General features: G+C 44.5%; 1 protein-coding gene across 4 annotated transcripts; it reads left to right on the forward strand.

The window, feature by feature from the left end:
* The first annotated feature begins 610 nt into the window (after positions 1–610).
* Positions 611–17,416, forward strand: LDAF1 (lipid droplet assembly factor 1). 4 transcript variants are annotated; one of them, XM_012790150.2, is made up of 5 exons: positions 611–793; positions 3,544–3,743; positions 10,087–10,255; positions 12,219–12,357; positions 16,577–17,416. In XM_012790150.2, exons 2-5 carry the CDS (start codon positions 3,648–3,650, stop codon positions 16,656–16,658), a joined length of 486 nt encoding a protein of 161 aa, XP_012645604.1. In that variant the 5' UTR covers positions 611–793; positions 3,544–3,647; the 3' UTR covers positions 16,659–17,416. The 4 variants fall into 4 exon arrangements, with proteins under 4 accessions (XP_012645604.1, XP_012645605.1, XP_012645606.1 ...); XM_012790151.3 differs by lacking the exon at positions 611–793 and adding an exon at positions 1,513–1,703; XM_012790152.3 differs by lacking the exon at positions 611–793 and adding an exon at positions 1,513–1,699.
* Positions 17,417–22,055: the final 4,639 nt, after the last annotated feature.

A 22,055-nucleotide genomic window follows, 5' to 3' on the forward strand; every position in this document is an offset into this window, starting at 1 on the left:
ATCTCACGGGCTCATTACACATGCATTTGAGGAGTCATGGTTAAAACTTCCAGTCAGGGTGGTACCTCATCACTTGTGCGTCTTGAGCTCCGGGCATGCTTTCGGAGAGGCTGTTTTTGGGTATTCAGGAGAGGGAATCCTAAGACCTTTCAAAAACTTATTCTCAGCTGCCAGTCAAGCTGTCTCCGAGGTGGCCCGGGCGCTCTCACTCTAAACCTCTCGGGGCTTGTCCTGGGCGGCCCCAAAAGTCTGAGAGGAGCGAGCGGCGCTTTGCAGAGGCCGTAGCTCCACGGCGGCTTGGTGGGCTTCTGCGCAGGGCTTGAGGGCGGGAAGAGCCGGGGCGGAGCCGGGGGCGGAGCCTGGGGAGAGTCGGGCGGAGCCGAGCGGAGCCGGGAGAGGGGGGCGGAGCCGAGCGGAGCCGGGAGAGGGGGGCGGAGCCGAGCGGAGCCGGGGGAGGAGCCTGGGGAGAGTCGGGCGGAGCCGAGCGGAGCCGGGAGAGGGGGGCGGAGCCGAGCGGAGCCGGGGGAGGAGCCTGGGGAGAGTCGGGCGGAGCCGAGCGGAGCCGGGAGAGGGGGGCGGAGCCGAGAGGAGCTGGAGAGGAGTCCGGGGAGAGTCTGGCGGAGCTGAGCGGAGCCGGGGGAGGAACCTGGGGAGAGTCGGGGCGGAGCTGAGCGCGGAGCAGGGGGCGGAGGAAGCTTCCTCTGCTCCCTACCTGGCCGCGCGTGTGTTCTTCCTCCTGCTTTCTTTGCTTCGTGTGCAGACGCGGTGAGGGTAGCGCGGCAGCTACGACCAGGTGAGAGCTCGAGACTTGGGGGTCGGGGTGCCCCGGCTGCCTAGGCCTCCTCCCCGGGCAGGGAAATGAAGGAGCGCGGCGGCGGCGGCGGTGGCGGCGGCTTGGGAGCACAGTAGGGCCCACACCTGCAGCCCTCCGCCCCTGCGTTAGTGATGGGGGTGTGGGGCGGAAACCAGGCTTTTGAGTCTCTGGGACGCGGCTGGGCCCGGACCAGGAGGCAGGATTCATCCCCACCCACAAGTGCACACTGATCCCCCACCCCTCAGCACACACTACACTAGGTTTGGTCGAAGGGTAGCTAGCCCCAGCCCACCGCGAGACCGTGCTGGGGAGACGTCGTGTCAAGCCGCCTCCCTAGGATTATTGAAAAATGGGTGCCCTCCTCTCCAGCCAGTCCTTTTCTACCAGGGTCCCCTTCCCCGTCACTGCAGAGACGAGAGCTGCAAGTACCAAAGGCGGATTGTTCTCCCCAAATTAATGGTACTCGACTCTCCCCAGGGTTCGCATTTCTCTCAGCCTATGTCCCGCTCGGGCGCGGAGCCCCCTCTGCACCTGCGTCACCCCTCTCCCCTCCCCGTGCGTCCCGCGGCCTTTGAAGACTGAGAGACCCGGCGCGGCTGGGGAGGGGCGGACGGAGTAGGCGCCCTGCGGTTCCCTTCCCCCCACCGGAGACGCGGCCCCTCCCCCCAGCCGGAACGTTCGGGGCAGCCGTTTGCCCCGTAGGCCCGGGGGTGCGCGAGCGGGAGGTTTATTTGGAGCCTTGGGAGGGGGAGCGTGTTGGCTGGAGTGCACTTGGCTCGGCCCCCCGGGGCGCGGAGGAGGCGGGGCGCCCCCAGGCTGCGCGAGTCTGCGCCTGCCCTCCCGCCTTCGCGCCTCCGAGAGCCGGGAGTCCCCTCAGAGGAGTGAGTGAGTGAGTGACTGGGGGGCGGAGGTCTTGGGAATTGGCAGCCAAGGTAGACGCTTTTGACGGCTGTGGCCGATGCCGTTCTCCCCAGGTTCGCCCGGGTCCGACTCCCCAAACCGGTCTGGGTGGCACTTGATTTTCGCCGGCCAGAGGAGACCTGTGGGGAAACTGGGCTTGTTTCTGCCCTCCGTTGACGTGGGATTAGGGGAACTGAGTACTGGGAACATCCCAAGTTCAATGCCTGTACCCGCTGCAGCTTTAAAGACCGAATGTGGAATGGGTTTCCTGTTTTACAAAAAGGAAGTAGCAGAGGATCTGTAGTTTGCATGCTGGTCCCTGGAGGTCTTAGTAGATAAATTCCCCTCTTCACCCTCACCAACTTACGTGTTTAGCATATGGGATATTCAATATGGTAAATAGATGTGAGGATATCTCAGTTAATTTTGGCCCCTGTGACAATCTTTGAAGCATTTGTACTGAAGATCAGGAGGTTAATTGTAAGGGAGAAATGGAAAAGGTATCTCTGTGTCCAGCCTGACAGTTGTTCTGAGAAATATTAAATAAGAAAGGTATATTTTTTTATTTGAAAACTCAACAAGGGCTAAAAAATATGTCTAATTTAGCAAATTGCCTTTATTAAAAATAAATAAAAAGGCTCACGCCTGTAATCCTAGCTCTTGGGAGGCCGAGGCGGGCGGATTGCTCAAGGTCAGGAGTTCGAAACCAGCCTGAGCAAGAGCGAGACCCCGTCTCTACTATAAATAGAAAGAAATTAATTGGCCAACTGATATATATATAAAAAATTAGCCGGGCATGGTGGCGCATGCCTGTAGTCCCAGCTACCCGGGAGGCTGAGGCAGAAGGATCACTCGAGCCCAGGAGTTTGAGGTTGCTGTGAGCTAGGCTGACGCCACGGCACTCACTCTAGCCTGGGCAACAAAGCGAGACTCTGTCATTCATAAATAAATAAATAAATAATAAATAAATAAATAATAAATAAATAAATAAATAAATAAATAAAATTATGTAAGATTGAGAGAGTCCTGGACATTCCAGGCTGGTTAGTCACAGAGTATATTTATTGTGGTAAGATCTGCCCCTGAGGTGGGGCTTTTGTTAGGGGGAAGAGACTGACCTACAAGTAAATAGAGAATGATTTATGGCATAACATAATTGGGAGCCAACCTGTCCAGTAATAAAGAAGAGAAACAGGCCGAGGTCACTATTGTAGGAGAAGGGCTTTGTGGGGAGGAGGGAGGCAATGAGACTTGAAATAGCATATTCAGCTTTCTTGCTTTCTTTCTGTATGTTCTTTTTAGCATTTTGTCAGGCTAAAAAATGAATATAAACTCTCAGAGATAATGCTGTTAACACTTTGGTATATGTCCTTCTAGATCTTTTGCTATACAATGTATATTAATATGTAAAATACATATGCATATGTAACAAAACAGAGTATGTTATAATCTTTTTTTTAAAAAAACCATGGGCATCTTTTCATGTCACTAAATAACTATCCACACTATCATTTTAATGACTGTGAATTTATCATTATTTAACCAATTTCCTCCTAATGGACAGTTAGTTTCTTTCCACTGTTTTGCTAGTCATTGTATATTATCAACTGGGACACAATGCACATCCTTTGGTATATTTTTAGACCTGTTTGATTATTTCATGTTCCTGGAAAATAACTTGCTGGATTGAAGTGTGTGCAATTTGAAGTTTTGATAAATAGTGCAAGTGACCCTCAATCTGCATCCCCACCCCCCATCAATGTGTGAGGAGTATAAGCTCTTGTTGAACCAACTGAATGGAGACCACTAATGGTTTTTGTTTCCTCTAGTGACAGCAAGCAACAGGGAGACATGAGAAGTTGGACTGCGTGCTGCACTGGAGAACGTAGTGGTAGGAGAATTAATCCCCAAAGAGACTGAAGTGAGTTTCAGGATGGCAAAAGAGGAACCCCCGAGTACCACAAGGGACTTGCAGGAGCTGCAGAAGAAGCTATCTTTGCTGATAGAGTCCTTCCAGAATAACTCAAAGGTCAGTTTCCAATCACTATGTATAGTGGAAAATCCCCAAATAACACTAGCATAAAGAAGATAGAAAGTTATATCTTTCTCTTTTTTTTTTTTTTTTGAGAGTATCCAGAAACAGTAGATCTTTCTCAAATAAAAGAGATATGGATGTAAGTCAGGAATTTTTCTAGCTCACCACCCTGACATGTCTAAGTTGTGACCTTCAAATTCATTGTCCAACATGACTGCAAGAGCACCAGCCATTGTATCCATATTCCAGGCAATAGGATTGGAGGAGAGAGTACAAGAGAGATTTGTAAGCCCCTTCCTAATTAAGAAGACTTCCTGGAAGTCACACATAATACTTCCAATTATATCTCATAGGCCAAAATTTAGTCAGATAGCTGTATAAATAATAGTCTGTGTCACAGATATCATTTGTTCTGTATTGTTTGTTAAGTTTGACTTATCTGTTACCCTGAAAATGAGGGGCCAAAGACTGTGTTAAGATTTGAGTCCAGTGTTCCACTAGAAATCCAGTGTCCAACAGAAATGTGATCTGAGCCACATATGTAATTAAAAATTTTCTACTGTCTTTGAAAAGTAAAAAGAAACAGGTGAAATTAATTTTAATAATGCATTTTATTTAATGTAATATATCCAAAATATTATCAGTTCACCATTTAATCATTATAAAAATTATTGAAATTATTAATGAATAAAAGTTCTAACTTTTTTTGTACTAACTCTTAGAAATCCAGTGTGTATTTTACACTTTCAGCATATTTCGGTTTGAGTTAGTTGCTTTTCAGGTATTTAGTAGTCACTCAGTGGCAAAGGGACATGAGATAGTATATTCCACTTTCTTGCATATTTATCTTTATTGCTTTCTTGTACGTACCTTTCAGCATTTTGTAGGTGGAAAAAGCTTTCAGAGCTAGTACTACGAACATTTTGTTGTATGTCATTCTAGACTTTTAAAAAAATGCAGTATACCCATAAAAATACATACATATATATATATATATATATATGTGTGTGTGTGTGTGTATGTATGTATGTAAGTAACAGAAGGAACTGTTTTGTGATCTGTATTTGCATTGCATGGCACACTTCCACTAGGGGCTACTTGAGGAGGTACTTCTTTGTGGTCTAGAGCAATATACTCTACGAAGATCTTTTCTGTACTCGTGTTTCTGTACTCGTGTACTCCAGAATGTATCTGGCACTCTTTGTGGATTTACCAAGTTATTTTTAAATTAGAGAAGCAGTTTTCTGGTCAGCTGGCTGAAACTCTTCTTTAAAAGTTAGCTTAGTAAGAAGGGTCCTCATGCCTTTTCCACATTTATGGTTGGTTCTCATTGCTCATGGTAGTTATGTTCTATGAAGTCACTGCAGATGCTGATTTAGCAAATACTGAGCCATTGCTCCTAGGGGAAATACAAGATTTGGTTGGTTCAAGCCTCTGGTCACAACATTTACATCAACTGATCAGTATATAACCTTGTTCTATGTATATTTCTGTTTAAAAACATTTATTTAATATGCATTAGTGATCATTAACATTGAATTCAGGGCCAACTATACTGTGACTCATGCCTTGCACAAAGCTTATGTAACACATGCATTTTCTCCAAAAGGCACATCATAGCCTTCTTGTGCCTGGAAACAGTAGAGAACACTTAAGCACTACACTTGTGGACCATTTGAAACAGTGAAATCACAGACCAAAAGTACAAATATGTGAATATGTGACACTAAATAGACCACAGTAAGGACGCTTGTTTAAAGAGCTGAAATAAGAGGGCAGAGTGGCACATTGCTTGACCTCAGCTGGGAACGATGCCCCTGTCAGGTGACTCAATTTTTCACTGCTGTGTGTCCACTAGTGACTTTGAAAGTGCTGCAAGTATTGAATTTGAGGTTACAAATACATTTTAGTGAGTAGGTGGAGTCACAAATATAATGGAATCTGCAAATTATAAGGATTGGCATTGTATTTATTGAGCACCGACTCTATGCCAAGCACTGCGCTAGGCATTCGGCATGCCTTCACTTAGTTAAAAGTCATGTCCGCCTTCTGAAGTAGTCATTTCACAGCAGATGAACTCAGCTTTTGGAAGTTTCTTCAGTCCTTCATGTCACATCCTCAGCTGTGTTTGTTGGTTTGGGCCTGATAACTACCAGGCCAGCTGACTCCCAGAAAGATTGGAAAAATTAGTGGTTATCTAAGTGCTGGTGTTCTCCAGACAGTCTTGAAGTAGAATTGTTTCTTCTAAATTGTTTTTTGTTATCAATTTATTAACTAATATTAATTGTATTAACAACTCAGTAGAGTGATAGTGGAGGAAAAAGGAGAGCAAATTCCTTGTAAACCCGTAACTGCCAAATCCATTGGTGGTGATTATTATGATGACAATTACCACGCCCTTTTTGGTATGTCAGTTTTACATCGTGATGGTTGTAATCATGGCAGATAGAGTTCTGTATTTTTATTTTTGCTTGATATTGTATCCTGCTGTTTTTCCATATTGAAGTATAGGTCTTCAGAACAATTGCTTTCCCCTGTAGTACGTCAGCAAAGTACATTAGATCAACATACCATAATTTACACAGCCATCCTTTTGTCTCTGGGGAATTTAGATGATTTCTTCCCCCCAAGTAATTTTTACCCTTTCTTTGAATGTGAATAAGCCCTTTGAACTCCAGATGAGAATAGAGGGCTTCCAGATGGCATGTGTGTGAGACAGCTCCATCTCTTCCAGGGAGCCTCTGGAGTGCATGGTCAGGTCTTAATTGTCTTACTTTTAAACTGAGAAACCTACTCAAAATAGTTTTAGTAGCAAGCAAATCAATAGATGGGACCTGCCAGGACTTTGGGGGAATGTAAGGTGATCTTAGAAACTAAGGACAGGAAGTGAAGCCAGACTGAGCCTCAGAAGGAATTAGAACCAGGGTCTGGCAGGTCACTGGGGTCAGAGATAACTCTCAGCACCCTTTCTTGGGCCATGCAGTTTCTTGTCTTAGCTTTTCTTATGTATCTGCTTCATTCTCGTCTCTCTGCAGCCAGGATCCCTTGGCTTTTCCATTCATGGGGGCAAATGGGGTTGTCCAGGCTGGCGCTGTGAACTCCCCATGTCTCCCAGCTGAAGCCCTCCAAGGGATCTGGTCTGGGTATCTCAGTGCCCAATACCTGGGAGCAAGAATCCCATTGGCCCAATCTCCTGTGGCCAAGGAGGTGGCAGCCAGGCTGGGGTGTTTCATTTCATTGATATACACATGACTGTCTTGAGAAAGGGCTGTTTCCAGGGAAAAGGAAGAGAGGTGGAAGATGAGCTGGGCTGATAACCACAGATGGCATGTCCTTATGTGGAATATTTGTGACAAAATAGTTTTGCTCCCATGCTTAGGTTTCCTGCCACAGAGGACATTTTTAAGCAAGCTCTTGGGTACCAATGTGCTAACCTTGAATTGCATGCCAATGGGCACCCAGGAACAGTAATCTGGGAAAAACCATCACATAGCACCTTTGATTTGTCATCACCAGTGGTTTTAAATGGTCCTGACTGCCCTTGCCTTTCTCTGTTCTGGTAGCAAGAAGCAGTGAATCGCTGAGTGTCTTTTCCATTCTGACACACCAGAGGATTTTCCTGGCTCCTGAATAGTCCAATGGAGACTTTGTGTCCGCCAATACTGGCCACATTGCCCCTACTTTGGAACCTCCCATGCCTGGGAGTGTATTAAAATATAAGCTACCTTTGTCTGACCTTGGGCAAATCACTTAGGCTCATTGAATTTCCATCTCTTCTTTTCTAAAATAAGCACTGCAGGCTCATAGGTTTGTTGTGAGGGTTATCTGAGATGCTGTTTGAGAAGGCTTTAGCACAGATCCTGGCACATAATGGTGCCAGTCTGTCCCAGCCTGGCCTTCCTGGGCCTTTCAGTGAAGCACGGTGCCTGTGAAGTCTGGGTTGGGTAACCTCTGTCTGCCCCAGGGTATCGATGGAAAATTGCAGTGCGTGTTACTGAATAAGCTCTCTCACTTTCCATCTTCCCATTGTATCCCCCTCTGTTGCCATGAGAATGAAAAGTTAATTGCTATGTTCTAAGCCCCTGGGTTTAAATAATGTTAAGTTCTTCATTATCTACCTCGAAGCATTATAGGGAGAAATGAATGAAATACGTGGAAAATGCTTAAAATAGTGCCTGGCACCTAAGTGTTTAATGAATGTTCTCTGTTACTGTTGAGTGTGACTGGAACATGTCCTCCTCTCCTGTGACAGACTGGCCTGAGCCCAGCTATGCTTCCTGGGAGAAGAATCTTAAAACGATCTCTTAGCATATCTAAATGACTTTCTATTTCTTGGTCATAGAGCCTAGACTCAGAAAAGCCTACAAAAAACTGGATTAGAGCACATCTCAATTCAGATGGCACATTTCCACAGGAAATACTTGATCTCTGTTCAGATTTCATAAAATTTGTAGTGGAATAAAACAGACTCACCTATCCAACCTATTTGAAACACACTTAAACATTTTCCAATGATTGAGTCAAATATCAGCTTTAAAATTTAAGTTAAATTCAGGTCGAAATCCAGGCCGTCAGTCACACAAGGAGCATTTCAGGTGCTGAATGGCCACAGCTGGCTTCTGTGCTGGACAGCCCAGGTGTGAGCCTGTGATCCTGGTGTCCGAGTGACCCAGCCTCATTGGCTCCTCCTGCCACACAGGCCTCCCCCTGCTGGCACAACAAACTCACTGTGCACTGCCACCCCCCTGCCTGGACAGCCCATCTGTTTTTCCCCACTGTGGGTCCTGGGCCCTTTGGATTGTAAAGATCAGAGGGAACAGTCTGTCAGGTGACACAGGGGCCATTGACTACGAATGTACGTGGATTAGAACTAGAAAGCGCTCACCACTCTGTGTGGTGACTTCCACCAGCCTCCGCTTTTCTCTCCCCTTCAGCCATCCCAGGAGGATCTAATTGGGCTCTGATAACAGAGTATCTGAGCTGGGCAGCCCCGGCTCAGAGGCGATTCCTGGTACAGTCACCTCTGGCTGGAGAAGCTGAATAGCAAGGTCTTTAGTAGCTTTTGTCAGAATGAGGTGGCAGGAGGCCACATTAATGCCATTCCGTGGCTTGGCAGAAAGTGAAATTTGCCATGCTTTGTGAGTTCTCTTTAGGAGATGATGTTGAAGCCCCAAGACACATGGCTCTGGCTTCTTAGAACAGCCTTTTGTATGTAAGCGGGTGAGCCTTACACTTTGGTCGCCATCATCATGAACTACAAAACCCTCCTGCCTTCCAACTTGCCCCGAAATTTCCACCTTTTGAATCACTTGGGTGAATTACTGTTTCTAGGAGGCATTTATATTTTGAGGACTTGAATTATATCTTCATTTCAGCTGCTGGTCTGCAAGACCCTAAGGAATGAGACATAGGAAGGACAAGAAGGTTCTGGAATGATGTAACTTTTTAAGAGAGCAGCGCCTACAATGCCAGTACTAAGGAGAGAAAAGGCCTGGGGCCTAATAAGGAGAGAGAAGGAGGGGGAAGCCCATTTTTATGGGGTTGCCTCAGGTCAGCTCTGGCATTGAGTCACGTCCTAAGTTCCTTTTGCCTAGTGAAGGAAGGTGATGTATTTATTAACTCAGCATAAGCTTGCAGTAGTTATCCCACTATGGTCAACTATGGTAGCCAGGTTGATGGCATAAGAGCATTTTTACCTACTGAAGTGGCAGCTGTTGCAAGCGTATGACATTTTCAGTCAAAGACCTTAGCTTTGAATGCCTAGATTTTGGCAGTTGGAAGCTGTGTGCCTCTAGGCAATCATTCAGTCCACTGCTTCTCAAACTTTAATATGTGTACAACACACCTGGGGATCTTGTTGAAAAAGCAGAATCTGATTCTGCAAGACTAGGGCAGGGCCTGAGATCCTGCATTTCTAACAAGATCCAAGGTGATGCCAAGTAGCCAGGACTTAACCTTTCTGTGCCTCAGTGGCTTCAGCTGTGCGAACCTCAGCTGCAAAGCAGGAGGCAAACTGTACATGTGTTACATCAATGCACGCATGCTGGAGAGGTCTCCTGAGAGGGCACGTGTTTAGCAGGAGAGCCATGCCTGGGTCTTTCCTCCTTTCACAAGACTTGACCTTGGGTGGGGCCTTCAAACTCACCACCTGTCCACGGCTGCCTTGAGTTCTTGCCTGGATGACTCATGTCTTGGGAGAAGTATTGTTGTAGTGACTTTTTACATATAAGCCTCCAACTTTATGACCTCTGGTTGTCCTTCCCACAGCTTGGGTGGATCCATTCAACCTGGGATTCAGACATGGCACTTAATCCTGGCTCTTTGTCCTTTGCCGCAGGTGGTTGCCTTTCTGAAGTCTCCGGTGGGACAGTACTTGGACAGGCATCCTTTTCTGGCCCTCACCTTGCTGGTGTTCATTGCCGCATCCGCCGTTCCTGTTGGATTCTTCCTGCTCCTTGTGGTGCTTACCTTCCTGGCAGCTCTCGTGGGGGTCCTACTACTAGAAGGTAGTCTGCTCACTTATTCACCCCTTTGCAAAATGACTCAGTTGGGAGAACGATATTTTTGGGCATCTGCCATTGTTGTCAGAGTTTCTTATTCTTCTCAAAATCACACCAAACAAGGCAGCTTGTTAGAGTAGTTAAAACAAGGACTGTGGAGTCTGTGTTAGAATTCCACTTCCACCACTGTGATTTTGGACATATTATTTTCCCTCTTTAAGCCTTAGATTTTTCATATGTAAAATGGGGATATAAGATTAATCTCTTAAAGGGTTGTGAGGATTGAAACTTATACTTCCATAAAGTCCTTAGCACAGTACCTGGCACAGAGTAGCTTCTCAATGAAAGCTAACTAGCATTATTATGAGAGAGACCATTCATTCCACAGTGAGTTATTGAGCACCTATTGCATAACAGGTGTCTTGCTGAGTACTGGAACCCACCTTCTCCACCTTTTTCCCTGAAGTCCCACCATCAACTGTCAATGTCTCTCTGGGTTACTAAGTTACAATTACTGGGAAAGCAGATCTGATTGGCTCAGTTTGCCTTTTCAAATCAGATCATACCCCACAGGATAGGGGCCAAAGAGTGGGTTGGGTGATCTCTTCTGGTCCATTCCTTAGCTTCCCAGAGCTAGGAGCACCAGGGCTTGTTTCCTTGCCCAAGGGACTGTGGACAGTTTACACTTGAAGGAGAAGGTGGGTGTGGTAGGTAGATGAGCTAAATATAGCTTGGCAGAGTATTTGTTCAGTAAATATTGATAGATAGATGGGCAAGTGAATAAATAGGTAGAGAATGACAAATAAGTACCATAACAAAAGAAATTTGGAGAGAAAGAAGGGAGCAGCAGACAGGACTTTAAAGATACATAACAACTTTATTTTGGGGTAGGCAGGGAAGGGCTTTTTGGACAGGAGAACAGCATGTGCAAAGCCTTTAGAGCAGTGGTTCTTGAACTTGAGTATGTATAAATCTCTCTTCCTTTTTGAAAATGCAGACTTTCAGGCCTCATCCATTGAGTCTTATTTTAGTAGGTCTGGAGTGGGGTTTAGAAATATGAATTTTTAATGAGCTTCCCTGATGCATCTGATTCTGATGCAGGTGGTTGAAACACAGTGACCTAGCATTTTGTAAATGTTTATGAAAAGGCAGCACATCCACGTGTGTTCTTTGCCTTCCTGCTTTTTCAGCATCCATCCCTGAAACCATCACTGTGGCTGTGGGGATGGAGGACTGGGCTGTTTGACCACTCCCGAAGCAAGGGGAAGGATATTTGCTGTACAACATGTGCCATGTTACTCGTTCTTCATGATCTTTCTCTTGTACCTTTTGCTCTTTTTCTCCCATAGACCCCATGTTATGAAAAATATATTTTCCTTGTACTTAATGGTAATTTATTAATATTTCCATTTAAACGTATCCAACTGTAGATCAAAATGGCCAATCAGACCTATGATTAAAGTGTGATAGTTGTCAGGCTGAGTTGTGAAGGATATCATCAAAAGCCATAATTAGGTTTTACTTTCTTTAGCCTGCATGGCCTTTATACCTGTAGCTTGTAAATATAAGTAATAGTATTCATTGGGCAGTTTGAGACCCGGAGATGCTCCTGCCGTGGCTGACTCCTCCTGGGGGATTGCACTGGGAGTCCATCTCTCTGACCTTGATGGTGAGGGGCTCTCAAACTCATGCCTACAGGCAAGACAAAATGAGCAAAGTGGCACAGGTGTCATGCAATTTGGGAATGTTGGGGATCACAGGGGAACAGGAAGGCCAGCTGCTTGTTACCATGCCATGATGACCACTCAGGTGGCCAGGTCACCTCCTTTTTTTAAGTGATGCCAGAAATACAGATTTTTAATGGGAAATCTCCTCACTTTAAAAAGTCTGAGTTGACCTGTCATTGTTTTAAACACACTTTTCAACCTCTTTTAGACGAATGCTTCTCTTAACCATGTTCTCCTCCTAGGCCTGGTCATCTCTGTGGGTGGTCTCTCACTGCTCTGTGTCCTCTGTGGCTTGGGCTTCGTGTCAGTCGCCATGTCAGGGACCCTCATGGTGTCCTATGTGGTGGTCTCCAGCCTTATCAACTACTGGTTTTCTCCCAGGTAAATACGTGTCGAATAATTTAATCTTTGCCATTTGGAAGGATTTTCGCAAATAAAACCATAACCTCAGTGTATGTCGGGAAGCAAAATCGTAAGAGGCGGGTGTTTCTCATAGCACCCCACATACATCAGACGTCAAAAGTGAATTTACAATGGAGTTTCAAACAAAAGCTGTTGCTTCCATCTTCTGTGATTCACATAACTTATCCCATTGTCATAGTAGCTCTACCAGGTAGTTATTATTCATTCCTTTTAAAAGATGCCCATTTCATTTATAAAAATCAAATTAAGGTGTGTTTTTGGTGGGTGGGGTGGGGAGGAGAGGAGAACAGTGGAAGACCCAACATTCTATTTATTGTGCCTCCCTAGAGTGGTATGGGAGCTGTGAATTTTCTGTCCCCAAAGCCTGCCTTGGTCTCCTCTGCTCTTCAGAGTGTTTCTCACCAGCTGAGTGTGGGTCTTGTGTTTGAGTACATAGATTTTGTTCCTACAATATGGCTCCTGAATGCCAGCTGCTTCATTCGGGGCCTCTACTGCAGGAACAGTGATCTATTTAAATGTCGGAGGGAAACCCAGCTGTGTTGACATTACTGGGAGACACTGTGTGTGTCTATAATGTGCCACCCTCCTAACGGATTTTCAAAGGTTTTTTTAATGCTTGATTTTTGTCCTATGTGTTGATTTTGGAATCTAAGTCCCAAGTCCATTGTACAATTTCAGCACTTGCTAAAGTGATGATTGTGACTATTGAGCACTTGCTCTGTGCCAAGGCCTCTTTTACATACTCTCCAGGCCTTAGTAAGCTCACAACTAGCCCCATTCTGTGATAAGGAAAATGAAGCCAAGTCCCCAAACTGAGAGTAGCACAGAAAAGACTTAAATCCAAGTCAGTTATTTCCAAAGCCCTCCTAACCAAGATACGAGTGACCCTCTAAAATAGGGGTCAGCAAACAATTTCTGGAAAGGGGCAGATAGTAAGTATTTTAGGCTTTGCCAGGCTATATGGTCCCCGCTGCAACTAATCAACTCTGCCCCTGTAGCACGAAAGCAGCATAGACAGTAAGCAAATGAATGGGGTTGGCTGCGTTCCAGTAAAATTCATGTACAAGAACAGGCGGCTGGCTAGATTTGGCCCCAGGACTATGGTTTGCCAACGCTTGCTCTAAAAGAACCTATGTCCTGACTTCTGTTTTTCTACCCAATAGCCTTTGAAATTCTTACCAAAAGGTTATCCTGTTGTTAAATATTTACATGTTGAACAGTAAAGGGTAAAGTGGCTATAATTTAAAATGGCTCTCATGGGGTGGTTCTCTCAGGACTGTGTAATTGGTATCCCTGGACTCACATGCAGCTTTTCATAAATTGTTTTGATCACTCTCAGTCTTAAAGGAGATAAAAGGAGAAATAATGGCCCATATGGCTTATTCAGGGTGATGCTTTCCAGCCAAAATCCCTCCCTGTCCCTGAACCCTGCAGTAATAGGATTAAGTTCTTAAAAATCATCCCCTAGGAAATAGCAAATCTGAATGCCTGTTTGTCAATGAAGAGATTGAAAAAGATATCCAGGATTTGTTCTTAATCTCCTTTTCCTCTCTGTTCCTCCCATCCAATTATTTTCACTTGGGCAGAGATTCTCAAGCTTTTTGTTCTTAGGATTCATGTTACCTGCTTAATAATTATTGAGGTGTCCTAAGAGTTTTTGTTTATGTGGGTTAAATGTATCGATAATTACTCTATTAGAAATTATAACAGAAATTTAAAAACAATATTTATTCATTTAAAAGGAATATTAACTGTTGATATAAACACATATTTAAATAAATAAATATATAAAATAATACAAACATTTAATGAAAAGTAACTATAGTTTCCAAAACCAAATGAAATTCACAAATGGCATTGTTTTATGTTTTATAAATCTCTTTAGTGTCTGCTGTAATACAAGTCAACTGGGTTCTTATTTGTGTGTCTGTGTTCATTCTGTTGTGATAATGTTGTTCTGGTAGAAGTATATGAAAAAGACCCAGCCTCACAAATGTGAGGGGCTGGGCACAGTGGCCCATGCCTGTAATCCTAGCGCTCTGGGAGGCTGAGGTAGGAGGATTGCTTGAGCTCAGGAGTGTAAGACTAGCCTGAGCAAGAGCAAGACCCCCATCTCTACTAAAATACCGGGCATAGTGGTACCCACCTGTAGTCCCAGCCACTTGGGAGGCTGAGGCAGGAGGATTGATTCAACTCAGGAGTTTGAGGTTGCTGTGAGCTACGATGATGCCACTGCACCCTACCTGGGGCAGGAGTGAGACTCTGTCTCCAAAAAGAAACAAACAAATGTGCAGTTGGGAAGGGGAAGAAAAGCTTTTTCAAATGATCGTGGATATTCTTCTATGACAGTACATAAAATCCAGTAAGCGGTAGTTTCTTAAATGATATTGAAATTTTTGTACTCTATTAAAGTCTGCTGATCTATCTTGCACTTCTAAATGTACCTTTACCGTGCGTGATTTTGTAACTTCATGCATTGGTCATTTGGAGAATATTGGTTTATTGAGGCATGCAGATCTTCCAAATACACTTGTGAAAAACTGCACTGTTCCCTTGTGAGAGAAGGTGGATGGAAGAGATACATAATGTGTTAGGTTAATTATGAGCATAATTGTCATCTGAGAACCCCTGCATCAGTGAATTTTTTAAAACTCAAGGAAAAGATAACCCCCTCCTTAGTTGATCCAAAGCAAGGGGGCTGGGGGGAGAGGAGATATCCAATTTATTTTATGATTTAATGGCATTTTGATCCTTAAACATAAAAAATAAAGTGTTTTAAAAAGAATGAAAATATGGTCTTAGCTATGCAAATCAGCTAAACAGTCTTTTGATGGAATACATTGCTTCTGCCTCCTATGTAGATAAACTAGCCTCTGAGGAGGAAGGACCGTGCTGCTTTGTTATATAGGCACAGCAACAGCTCCTGGGGCCTGCTGTTGGGGAGAAGCAGGGATCCAGGGCAGCCTGATTTTATTTGTAGAGCCCCCCCAAATTACCCCGCATCACACTCAGTCTCCCAAAGCACCCAGAGCCTGCCTAGCCTCCTCACAGCTTAAGAAAAGGAAAAGCTTCTTTCTTAGTTTTTCGTTATCAGGTAGCAGTGCTTTAAGTGGCAAATAATGAGAAAAAACCAAAGCAGATCCCAGCTGAAACAAATGGGGATTTATTTTTATTGCTTAACAAAACCTAGAGACAGCCCAGGGTGGGTGCAGCTGCTCTGTGGTATCAACATACCAGGCACCTTCTGCCCTTCTGCATTGCCGGTTGGTTTGCTGCCTCATGGCCGCAAGATAGCTGCCGCAGTTCTGGGAACACCAGCTGCATGCAAGGCAGGATGAAAGAAAAAGATGAGTGTTCGCCAAATAAGTCTGACCCTTTTTATCAAAGAAGTGAAATCTCTCAGGATCTCTCCTTATTCTCCCCTGGAAGACTTCATTGGCTATAACTTTGTCGGGTGGCCACTCTAAGCTGGGAGTGTTCAGCTTTCTCATCTTCTATAGTGTGAACTCCCAAGGGAAAGGGTGTTAGGGACATGTGCTGGTCAGCCAAACTCCGGTGTACGCTGCGGTTTTCCATAGTGGGGCATCAGGGCTACTTGAAAATTCAAAGATAATCCATAGATCCAATTAAGTTAATATTGGTAGCACCATCCCCACCCCTCCCACAGCCCTCTGAAACCTATAGTCAGAAGGACTGAAAAAGACAGACCTGTTTCTCTTCCTATCCCCCCAGCTCCTTTCCATTGAAGGAGTCAAAAAACTAACTGAAATCAGAAGATATGGGTGTGAATCCCAGCTCTGCCATTTTTTAGCTGTGTGATCTTGAACAGGCTGCTTAACTTCTCTGATCTCAGTTTGTTTCCACTGGTAAAATAGAGCTGTTCTTGCTCTGCCTTTCTCACTGTATTGTTGTGTAGACATAGGCAGTTGGGGCAAACACAAAATCCAAATTAGAAGAGGGCAAAGTGGTCATAACTCAACCCATAACCCAGTTTTTAACCTCCTTGTGCTGTAAGTTTCCTCTGCTGTAAAATGGATACAGCCCAAGTCTGGTGTGATTGCAAGAAGCAGCTAAAAATAAACTAGCAGAGAATGTCACATAGTCAGTTATGTACATTCTCAGTGTTGCTCTTTAAAAGAGGCCCTAAAACTAACCATTTTTTCTTGTTACCAAACAGACCACTGATGCAGCAAAACCCCAGCGGTGAATGTCAGCTGGCCATGAAGTCCGCAGATTTTGAGGGGCTCTACCAAGAATGACCAGCTGAACATCTTTTCAAACATCTCTGGAAAGCTGTTGAATCATACTCACGCCTTGGCATTATGACTCAGAGAAGGGGGTTGGGTAGCCAAGCACTCCCTGGATGTGTCCGCCAGCCTTTTCACTGTTTGTAGGATCCTGCAGTGGCCCATTTTTGGGGATCATGTTGGTCTTATGTTGGTTCTGTCAGCTGCCCCACCCTCATGTGGTGAATCAGCAAAGAAATGCGATGGCTCAATAGTTGGCCCTGCCTCGAATACCCACTCCCACGTGTGCCCATGTGACCTTGGCAGGGTCCTGGGCCTCTAGGGCTCTGCCACCTGACCCAACGGCCCAGTTGGGGGCAAGAATGTATTGTTTTTAGTGTTTTGTTTTTAGAAATGCAGAAAGATGTTTTATTTTTTCACTCATTTTGAAGCAAGTGAAAAAAAGTCTAAAACAGAACAAGCTCTTCTGTCTTACTGGCTTTTTAACAGAAAGAACAGTGGCATTTGGGAATAATAGCCTGTCAAAGTTGGAAAACAGAGTTCAAGTATAACTTTGTGGCCAAGAGTCTTTTTGAAAAAATGTAGAGGTATAGTTTCCACTGTTTCTGTTGAGTAAGTACTGTTCAGTGCTACTAATCTTTTAATATTTGCACTTGATACTTTTGTATTATTTTAAAGAATTTGTCCTGTTAAGCTATTTCTTTAAAAAAAATAGTAAAGGACTACAAAGTAAAAACAAAACATCCGATGGGATTTCCCAGTCGAATTCTTCAGTGGTTTATTTGCTGTGTCATTTTATTAAATATTTGGGTGGATTTTTTTATTTTCTCTTTCTCCCTGCCCTCGCTTCCCTCCCGTCCCCTAATACATCAGACCTGCTTATTCCTTCTCTGTCAGTTTCATGGCAGATCCTGAGTAATATGCCTTTTTTAGTTGCTAGTGGCAGACGTTGGGAGCCCCAGCAGCTCTAGTTAGCACTCTGAACTGGGCAAGCAAACTGCTCTTGCCAATGCTACGGATGGGTATTCTGGGGTGAGCTCTGATTGGACAGACTTGGGTCATGTGAGCAACCCTGAACCAATCCCAGTGGCCAGAAGGATAGACTATGCAGACCGCTGGCTAGGACATGCTTCTATTTAGGACCTGGGCTGGGGAGAGGTTAGCCCCTTGGGTTCCACCTGATGGGGGTGCTGTGGTGCAGAGAGATGGGAGCAGGCTCTCAAAGGAGTGTCAGCAGAAAATGAAATGTTTGCTGGACAGACAAAAACAAATGCTGCTACTTGCCACAGTGGGGCTCAAAAGGCCTTAGTTTGTTACTGAGACTTCTGCATCCCGTGACATTCACCATACTGACACTAAGGGTGAATTCATCTCCATTAGAGAACAAGAACTGCCTATTCCTGACAATACCATGGAGGTATTAATATTAAGAATTATTGTTTATTGAATGTTTCTTTCCTTCATGTAAGTGTCTGATATTATCTACATATGCTGTCTCCCGGCTGGGTTCTGCAGCTTCAATAATGAAGAGTAGGTAAGTCCCTGGTCTCCCTCCTGAAGTTTTCTTTTTAATACAGGAGTCACTTAACAGTATTATTAACAGTTATCTAGTTGGGAGCTGTGGCTCATGCCTGTAATCCTAGCTCTCTGGGAGGCTGAGGTGGGCGGATTGCTCGAGGTCAGGAGTTCAAAACCAGCCTGAGCAAGAGTGAGACCCCATCTCCACTATAAATAGAAAGAAATTAATTGGCCAACTAAAAATATATAGAAAAAGTTAGCCGGGCATGCTGGCACATGCCTGTAGTCCCAGCTACTCAGGAGGCTGAGGCAGAAGAATTGCTTGAGCCTAGGAGTTTGAAGTTGAGGTTGCTGTGAGCTAGGCTGATGCCACAGCACTCACTCTAGCCTGGGCAACAAAGTGAGACTCTGTCTCAAAAAAAAAAAAAAAAAAGTTTTATTAGTAGTTATCTGTTGCTTTGTAACAATTTACCAACAACTATCAGCTTAAAAGAGCAAGCATTTATTGTCTCACGTTTTCTGCATGTTAGGGGTCCAGACATGGCTTGACCGAATCCTTTGCAAGACTGTGATCACAGCGTTGCCAGAGCTGGGTTCTCATTTAAGGTTTAACTGGGGAAGGACCAAGATTCCAAGCTCACTGGCAGCTTCTAGCTGACTGCAGGATGGAAGCACTCAGGTCCTCACTACATGTTCCTCTCTTCCTGTGGCAGTTCATAATGTGGCAGTTTGCTTCTTCAAAACCACCAAGGGAGAGAGCCTCTTAGTAAGATGGACATTACATTCTTAGGCAACATAATCATGTATGTGTAATCACATACATCCTGCCACTTTTTCTGTATTCTGTTGGTTAGAAGCAAATCAACAGGAACCACTCACGCTCGGGAGGAGGGGAACACACAAGGGCATGCAAACCACAGGTGAGCATCATGTGCTTCACCTATCTACTCACTGCAAAAAGTAAACAAAATATCACACTATAAGTGCATTGAAGAAAGATAAAAGGGTGATAAGTAACTGGGAGAGCCCACTTTAGCCACAGTGATCTGGGATTCCCTTTCTTTGAACTAAGAATAAGAAGTTTCTGCCAGACCAAGCGCTGCAGAGAGGGTGTTCCTGGAAAAGGGTACAGCAGCCCAAAGGCCCAGAAACTGGAAGGAGCTTAATGTGTTTAACAAAAAGAAATGATGTCAGTGTGGCGAGGCCTGGTGAGCAAAGGGTAAATGTAGGAGAGAGAGGAGCTCATTGTGCAAGACCCCATAGAGTGAGAAGTTTACACAAAAGAGCAAAGAGAAGAATCTCACATGGCGGTGATGTGATCCTGAAAATCACAGGTGATGCATTGGGAGTAGGAAGGCCAGTTAGGAGGTCTACAGAGGCCCAGAGCAGAGGCTGGTTGTGGCTTAAAACTTGCACTATGGTGGGAGTAACGAAGACTTCTCATTTGGAGAGCAAGCAGCATTTGGTGATGTTGGAGAAGGAAGGAGGACACAAGGTTGGCCCCTAGATTTTTAGCTTGAGGCAGTGGGAGGATGGTAACACTATTGTAGGAGCAAAGAAAGCCAAACTTCCTATCCACCCCCTGAAGGTTCACTAAAATGAACTGACAACAAACAGATTAACAGGAGAAAAGGCACACAAATTTAGTAACATGCACTTGGACATGGAAGTCCCACAGATCTGAGACTCAAAGGAAGGCCTGATGGTTGAAACTTATACATTGGGAGATGGGGGAATTGTAGGCAATTTCGATGGATTGTAAGTGATTTTTAGAGGAATTGAATGGGCCCAAAGAGCAGACAATAGTTTGCAAATGATTTTCTTTGGAAACTGAATGGGGGGCAAGTCACTGAAAAGTGAGGGGCAGAACTGCATTTTTGAACAAAGGTTGCGTATTATGCAGATAAAGTCTCTTGTGTCTTGAAGCTGCCCTCAAAAGAATATATAAAAAAGTCTGGGCACAGTGCCAACTTTTAGTCTCTTCTCCAGTGGTTAAACTTTCCTGGTTATTTGATGAGATTCTTGGGGCAGGGGGTCTTCAGACAATGGCATCTTTTGGAAGTTTTCTTCCTTCAGACAAAAGGGAACTTCCAGAGAGACCCCTTCCCTGGAAGAAACAAGAGGTTAGAAAGTCTTTGATTCTGAGGCATCTTCTAGGGCCTTCCAATTTCCTTTAATTAAAATATGCTCAGTGTGCCAAAGCACCATACTTCTTCTCTGTGCCTAAGCACTATTTTCTGAGATGGGGCTGTGTGAAAATGCCAAGTTATAAAGGCCTTTTTGACACCAAGAGGATGTGTCAAGTAGACAGCTGGCTCAGAGAGCAGGTCCAGGCTGGGAATACAGGTCTGGGAGTATTTTCTGCACTGAGAGCTTTACACAGCCTTTTGTGGGACACTCTTCACAGAGTAGCCAAGAGATTGTTTCAAAACATTTTTTTGATCCCATAAACACCCTTGCTTCAAACTCACCAAGTACAAAGTGCTTTCCCAAGGCACTTAGAAGTGCTCTTTCCTCTCATGAATCATTCCATGATCAAAGACCAATCACAATCTTCTCCTGCTTGCTTCTCATTTTTTATATTCTGTCAGCCTGTGGATTTTAGAGATGAAACCAAGATTCAAAACGACTCACCCAGTTCAGCCAAGAAACGTGGCATATAAATGAAGGCTTGGCAACAAGGTTATTAATTCAGGCCTTCTTTATGCTGCATGGGCAAAGGCCAATGAAATGGAGTGAAATAAGGTACAGAATCCCAACACAGTACCTGCCACAGAATGCACCCATGAAGAATAGTTATCAAAATGCACGGTTGCATGAATCATTTAAAACTGAGTGACACAGGAAGATGTAAAAGGCCTATTGTTAACCAAGCTGTGGAGGACCATTAAGGACTTAAGGCTAGTAAGAAGGTATCACTGTCTTTTTAGACACAGCCCAATGTGTGGCTCATTAGAAAGGTAATTAATCCCCAGAGCATGAACACTGTGACCTTATACAGTCACAATGTTAATTCACCAGTATGTCCAGGGTTTTTGTTTATTTTTTTCAGTATTTGCCATGTGTTGGGTGCTATTGATATTTTAAGCCCTGTACACATCATGTTTCCAGTCAATCTGCACTACTACTCACTTCAGAGATTAGGAAGCTGAAAGATTGAGAAGTTAAATTGCCCGAGAGCAGATAGAAGTAGGATTCAAACCCAGTTTGCTGTCAAATGTTAACTTCTTTGCCTGCCTTAGAGGTTTTCTGGTATTTGGTCCCATTCTGCAACATATGTTGTGGTGACAGTACCTATGACCTTTGCTGTTGTGTGGAGTAACTGCAGGGATTGCCGGTTGCATAGAATGAAATGCAAACAGTCGGCTCCCACTAAAGTTGTGCCCATAATAGCACCGTCTCAGCCACCATCTCTGTGCGGCTTCTATTGTTTTACTCTGCAGAAATCATGACACCCAGTGGTGGCATGATCAGGTATGAGTTTCCACAAGGTTTAGGATGACTAACAGTACTTTCATTTGTATTCTGATGTGTTTCCTTGAGTAGGAGAGAAAAGGTGGAGTAGAGAGAGGAGGTGGAATTTGAGAATAACCTGCCTTCTCTATCTGTGTCACCGCACCCTGCAAAACACGTGTGCACATGCACACACGTACCCTTAGGGATATGTATGATACCCTTAGGGATCACACCTATGTGAGCACACATGTGCATGTGCACACACATTCTCCCTGGGTGCTTGGTAAGAATTGTGACAATTATGAATTATTGAAGTGCTTTCTTTGCCTTTCTGGGGAAAAGGAAGGGAGGGGGGATTATATCCAAATCAGGAATGCTTCTTGGATGTGTCATTATGGTGACTATCATCCGTCATGCATGGTGGAAAAGTTGAAA

Source organism: Microcebus murinus, chromosome 19, assembly GCF_040939455.1.
Source record: "Microcebus murinus isolate Inina chromosome 19, M.murinus_Inina_mat1.0, whole genome shotgun sequence".
Lineage (NCBI taxonomy): Eukaryota > Metazoa > Chordata > Mammalia > Primates > Cheirogaleidae > Microcebus > Microcebus murinus.

Excerpts from the sequence above, each read along its gene's own strand:
- LDAF1 (XM_012790150.2), top strand. The coding sequence starts at position 3,648 with ATGGCAAAAGAGGAACCCCCGAGTACCACAAGGGACTTGCAGGAGCTG. Across the intron at positions 3,744-10,086 it reads CCTTCCAGAATAACTCAAAG|GTGGTTGCCTTTCTGAAGTC; the intron begins GTCAGTTTCCAA and ends CCTTTGCCGCAG. Across the intron at positions 10,256-12,218 it reads GGGGGTCCTACTACTAGAAG|GCCTGGTCATCTCTGTGGGT; the intron begins GTAGTCTGCTCA and ends TTCTCCTCCTAG.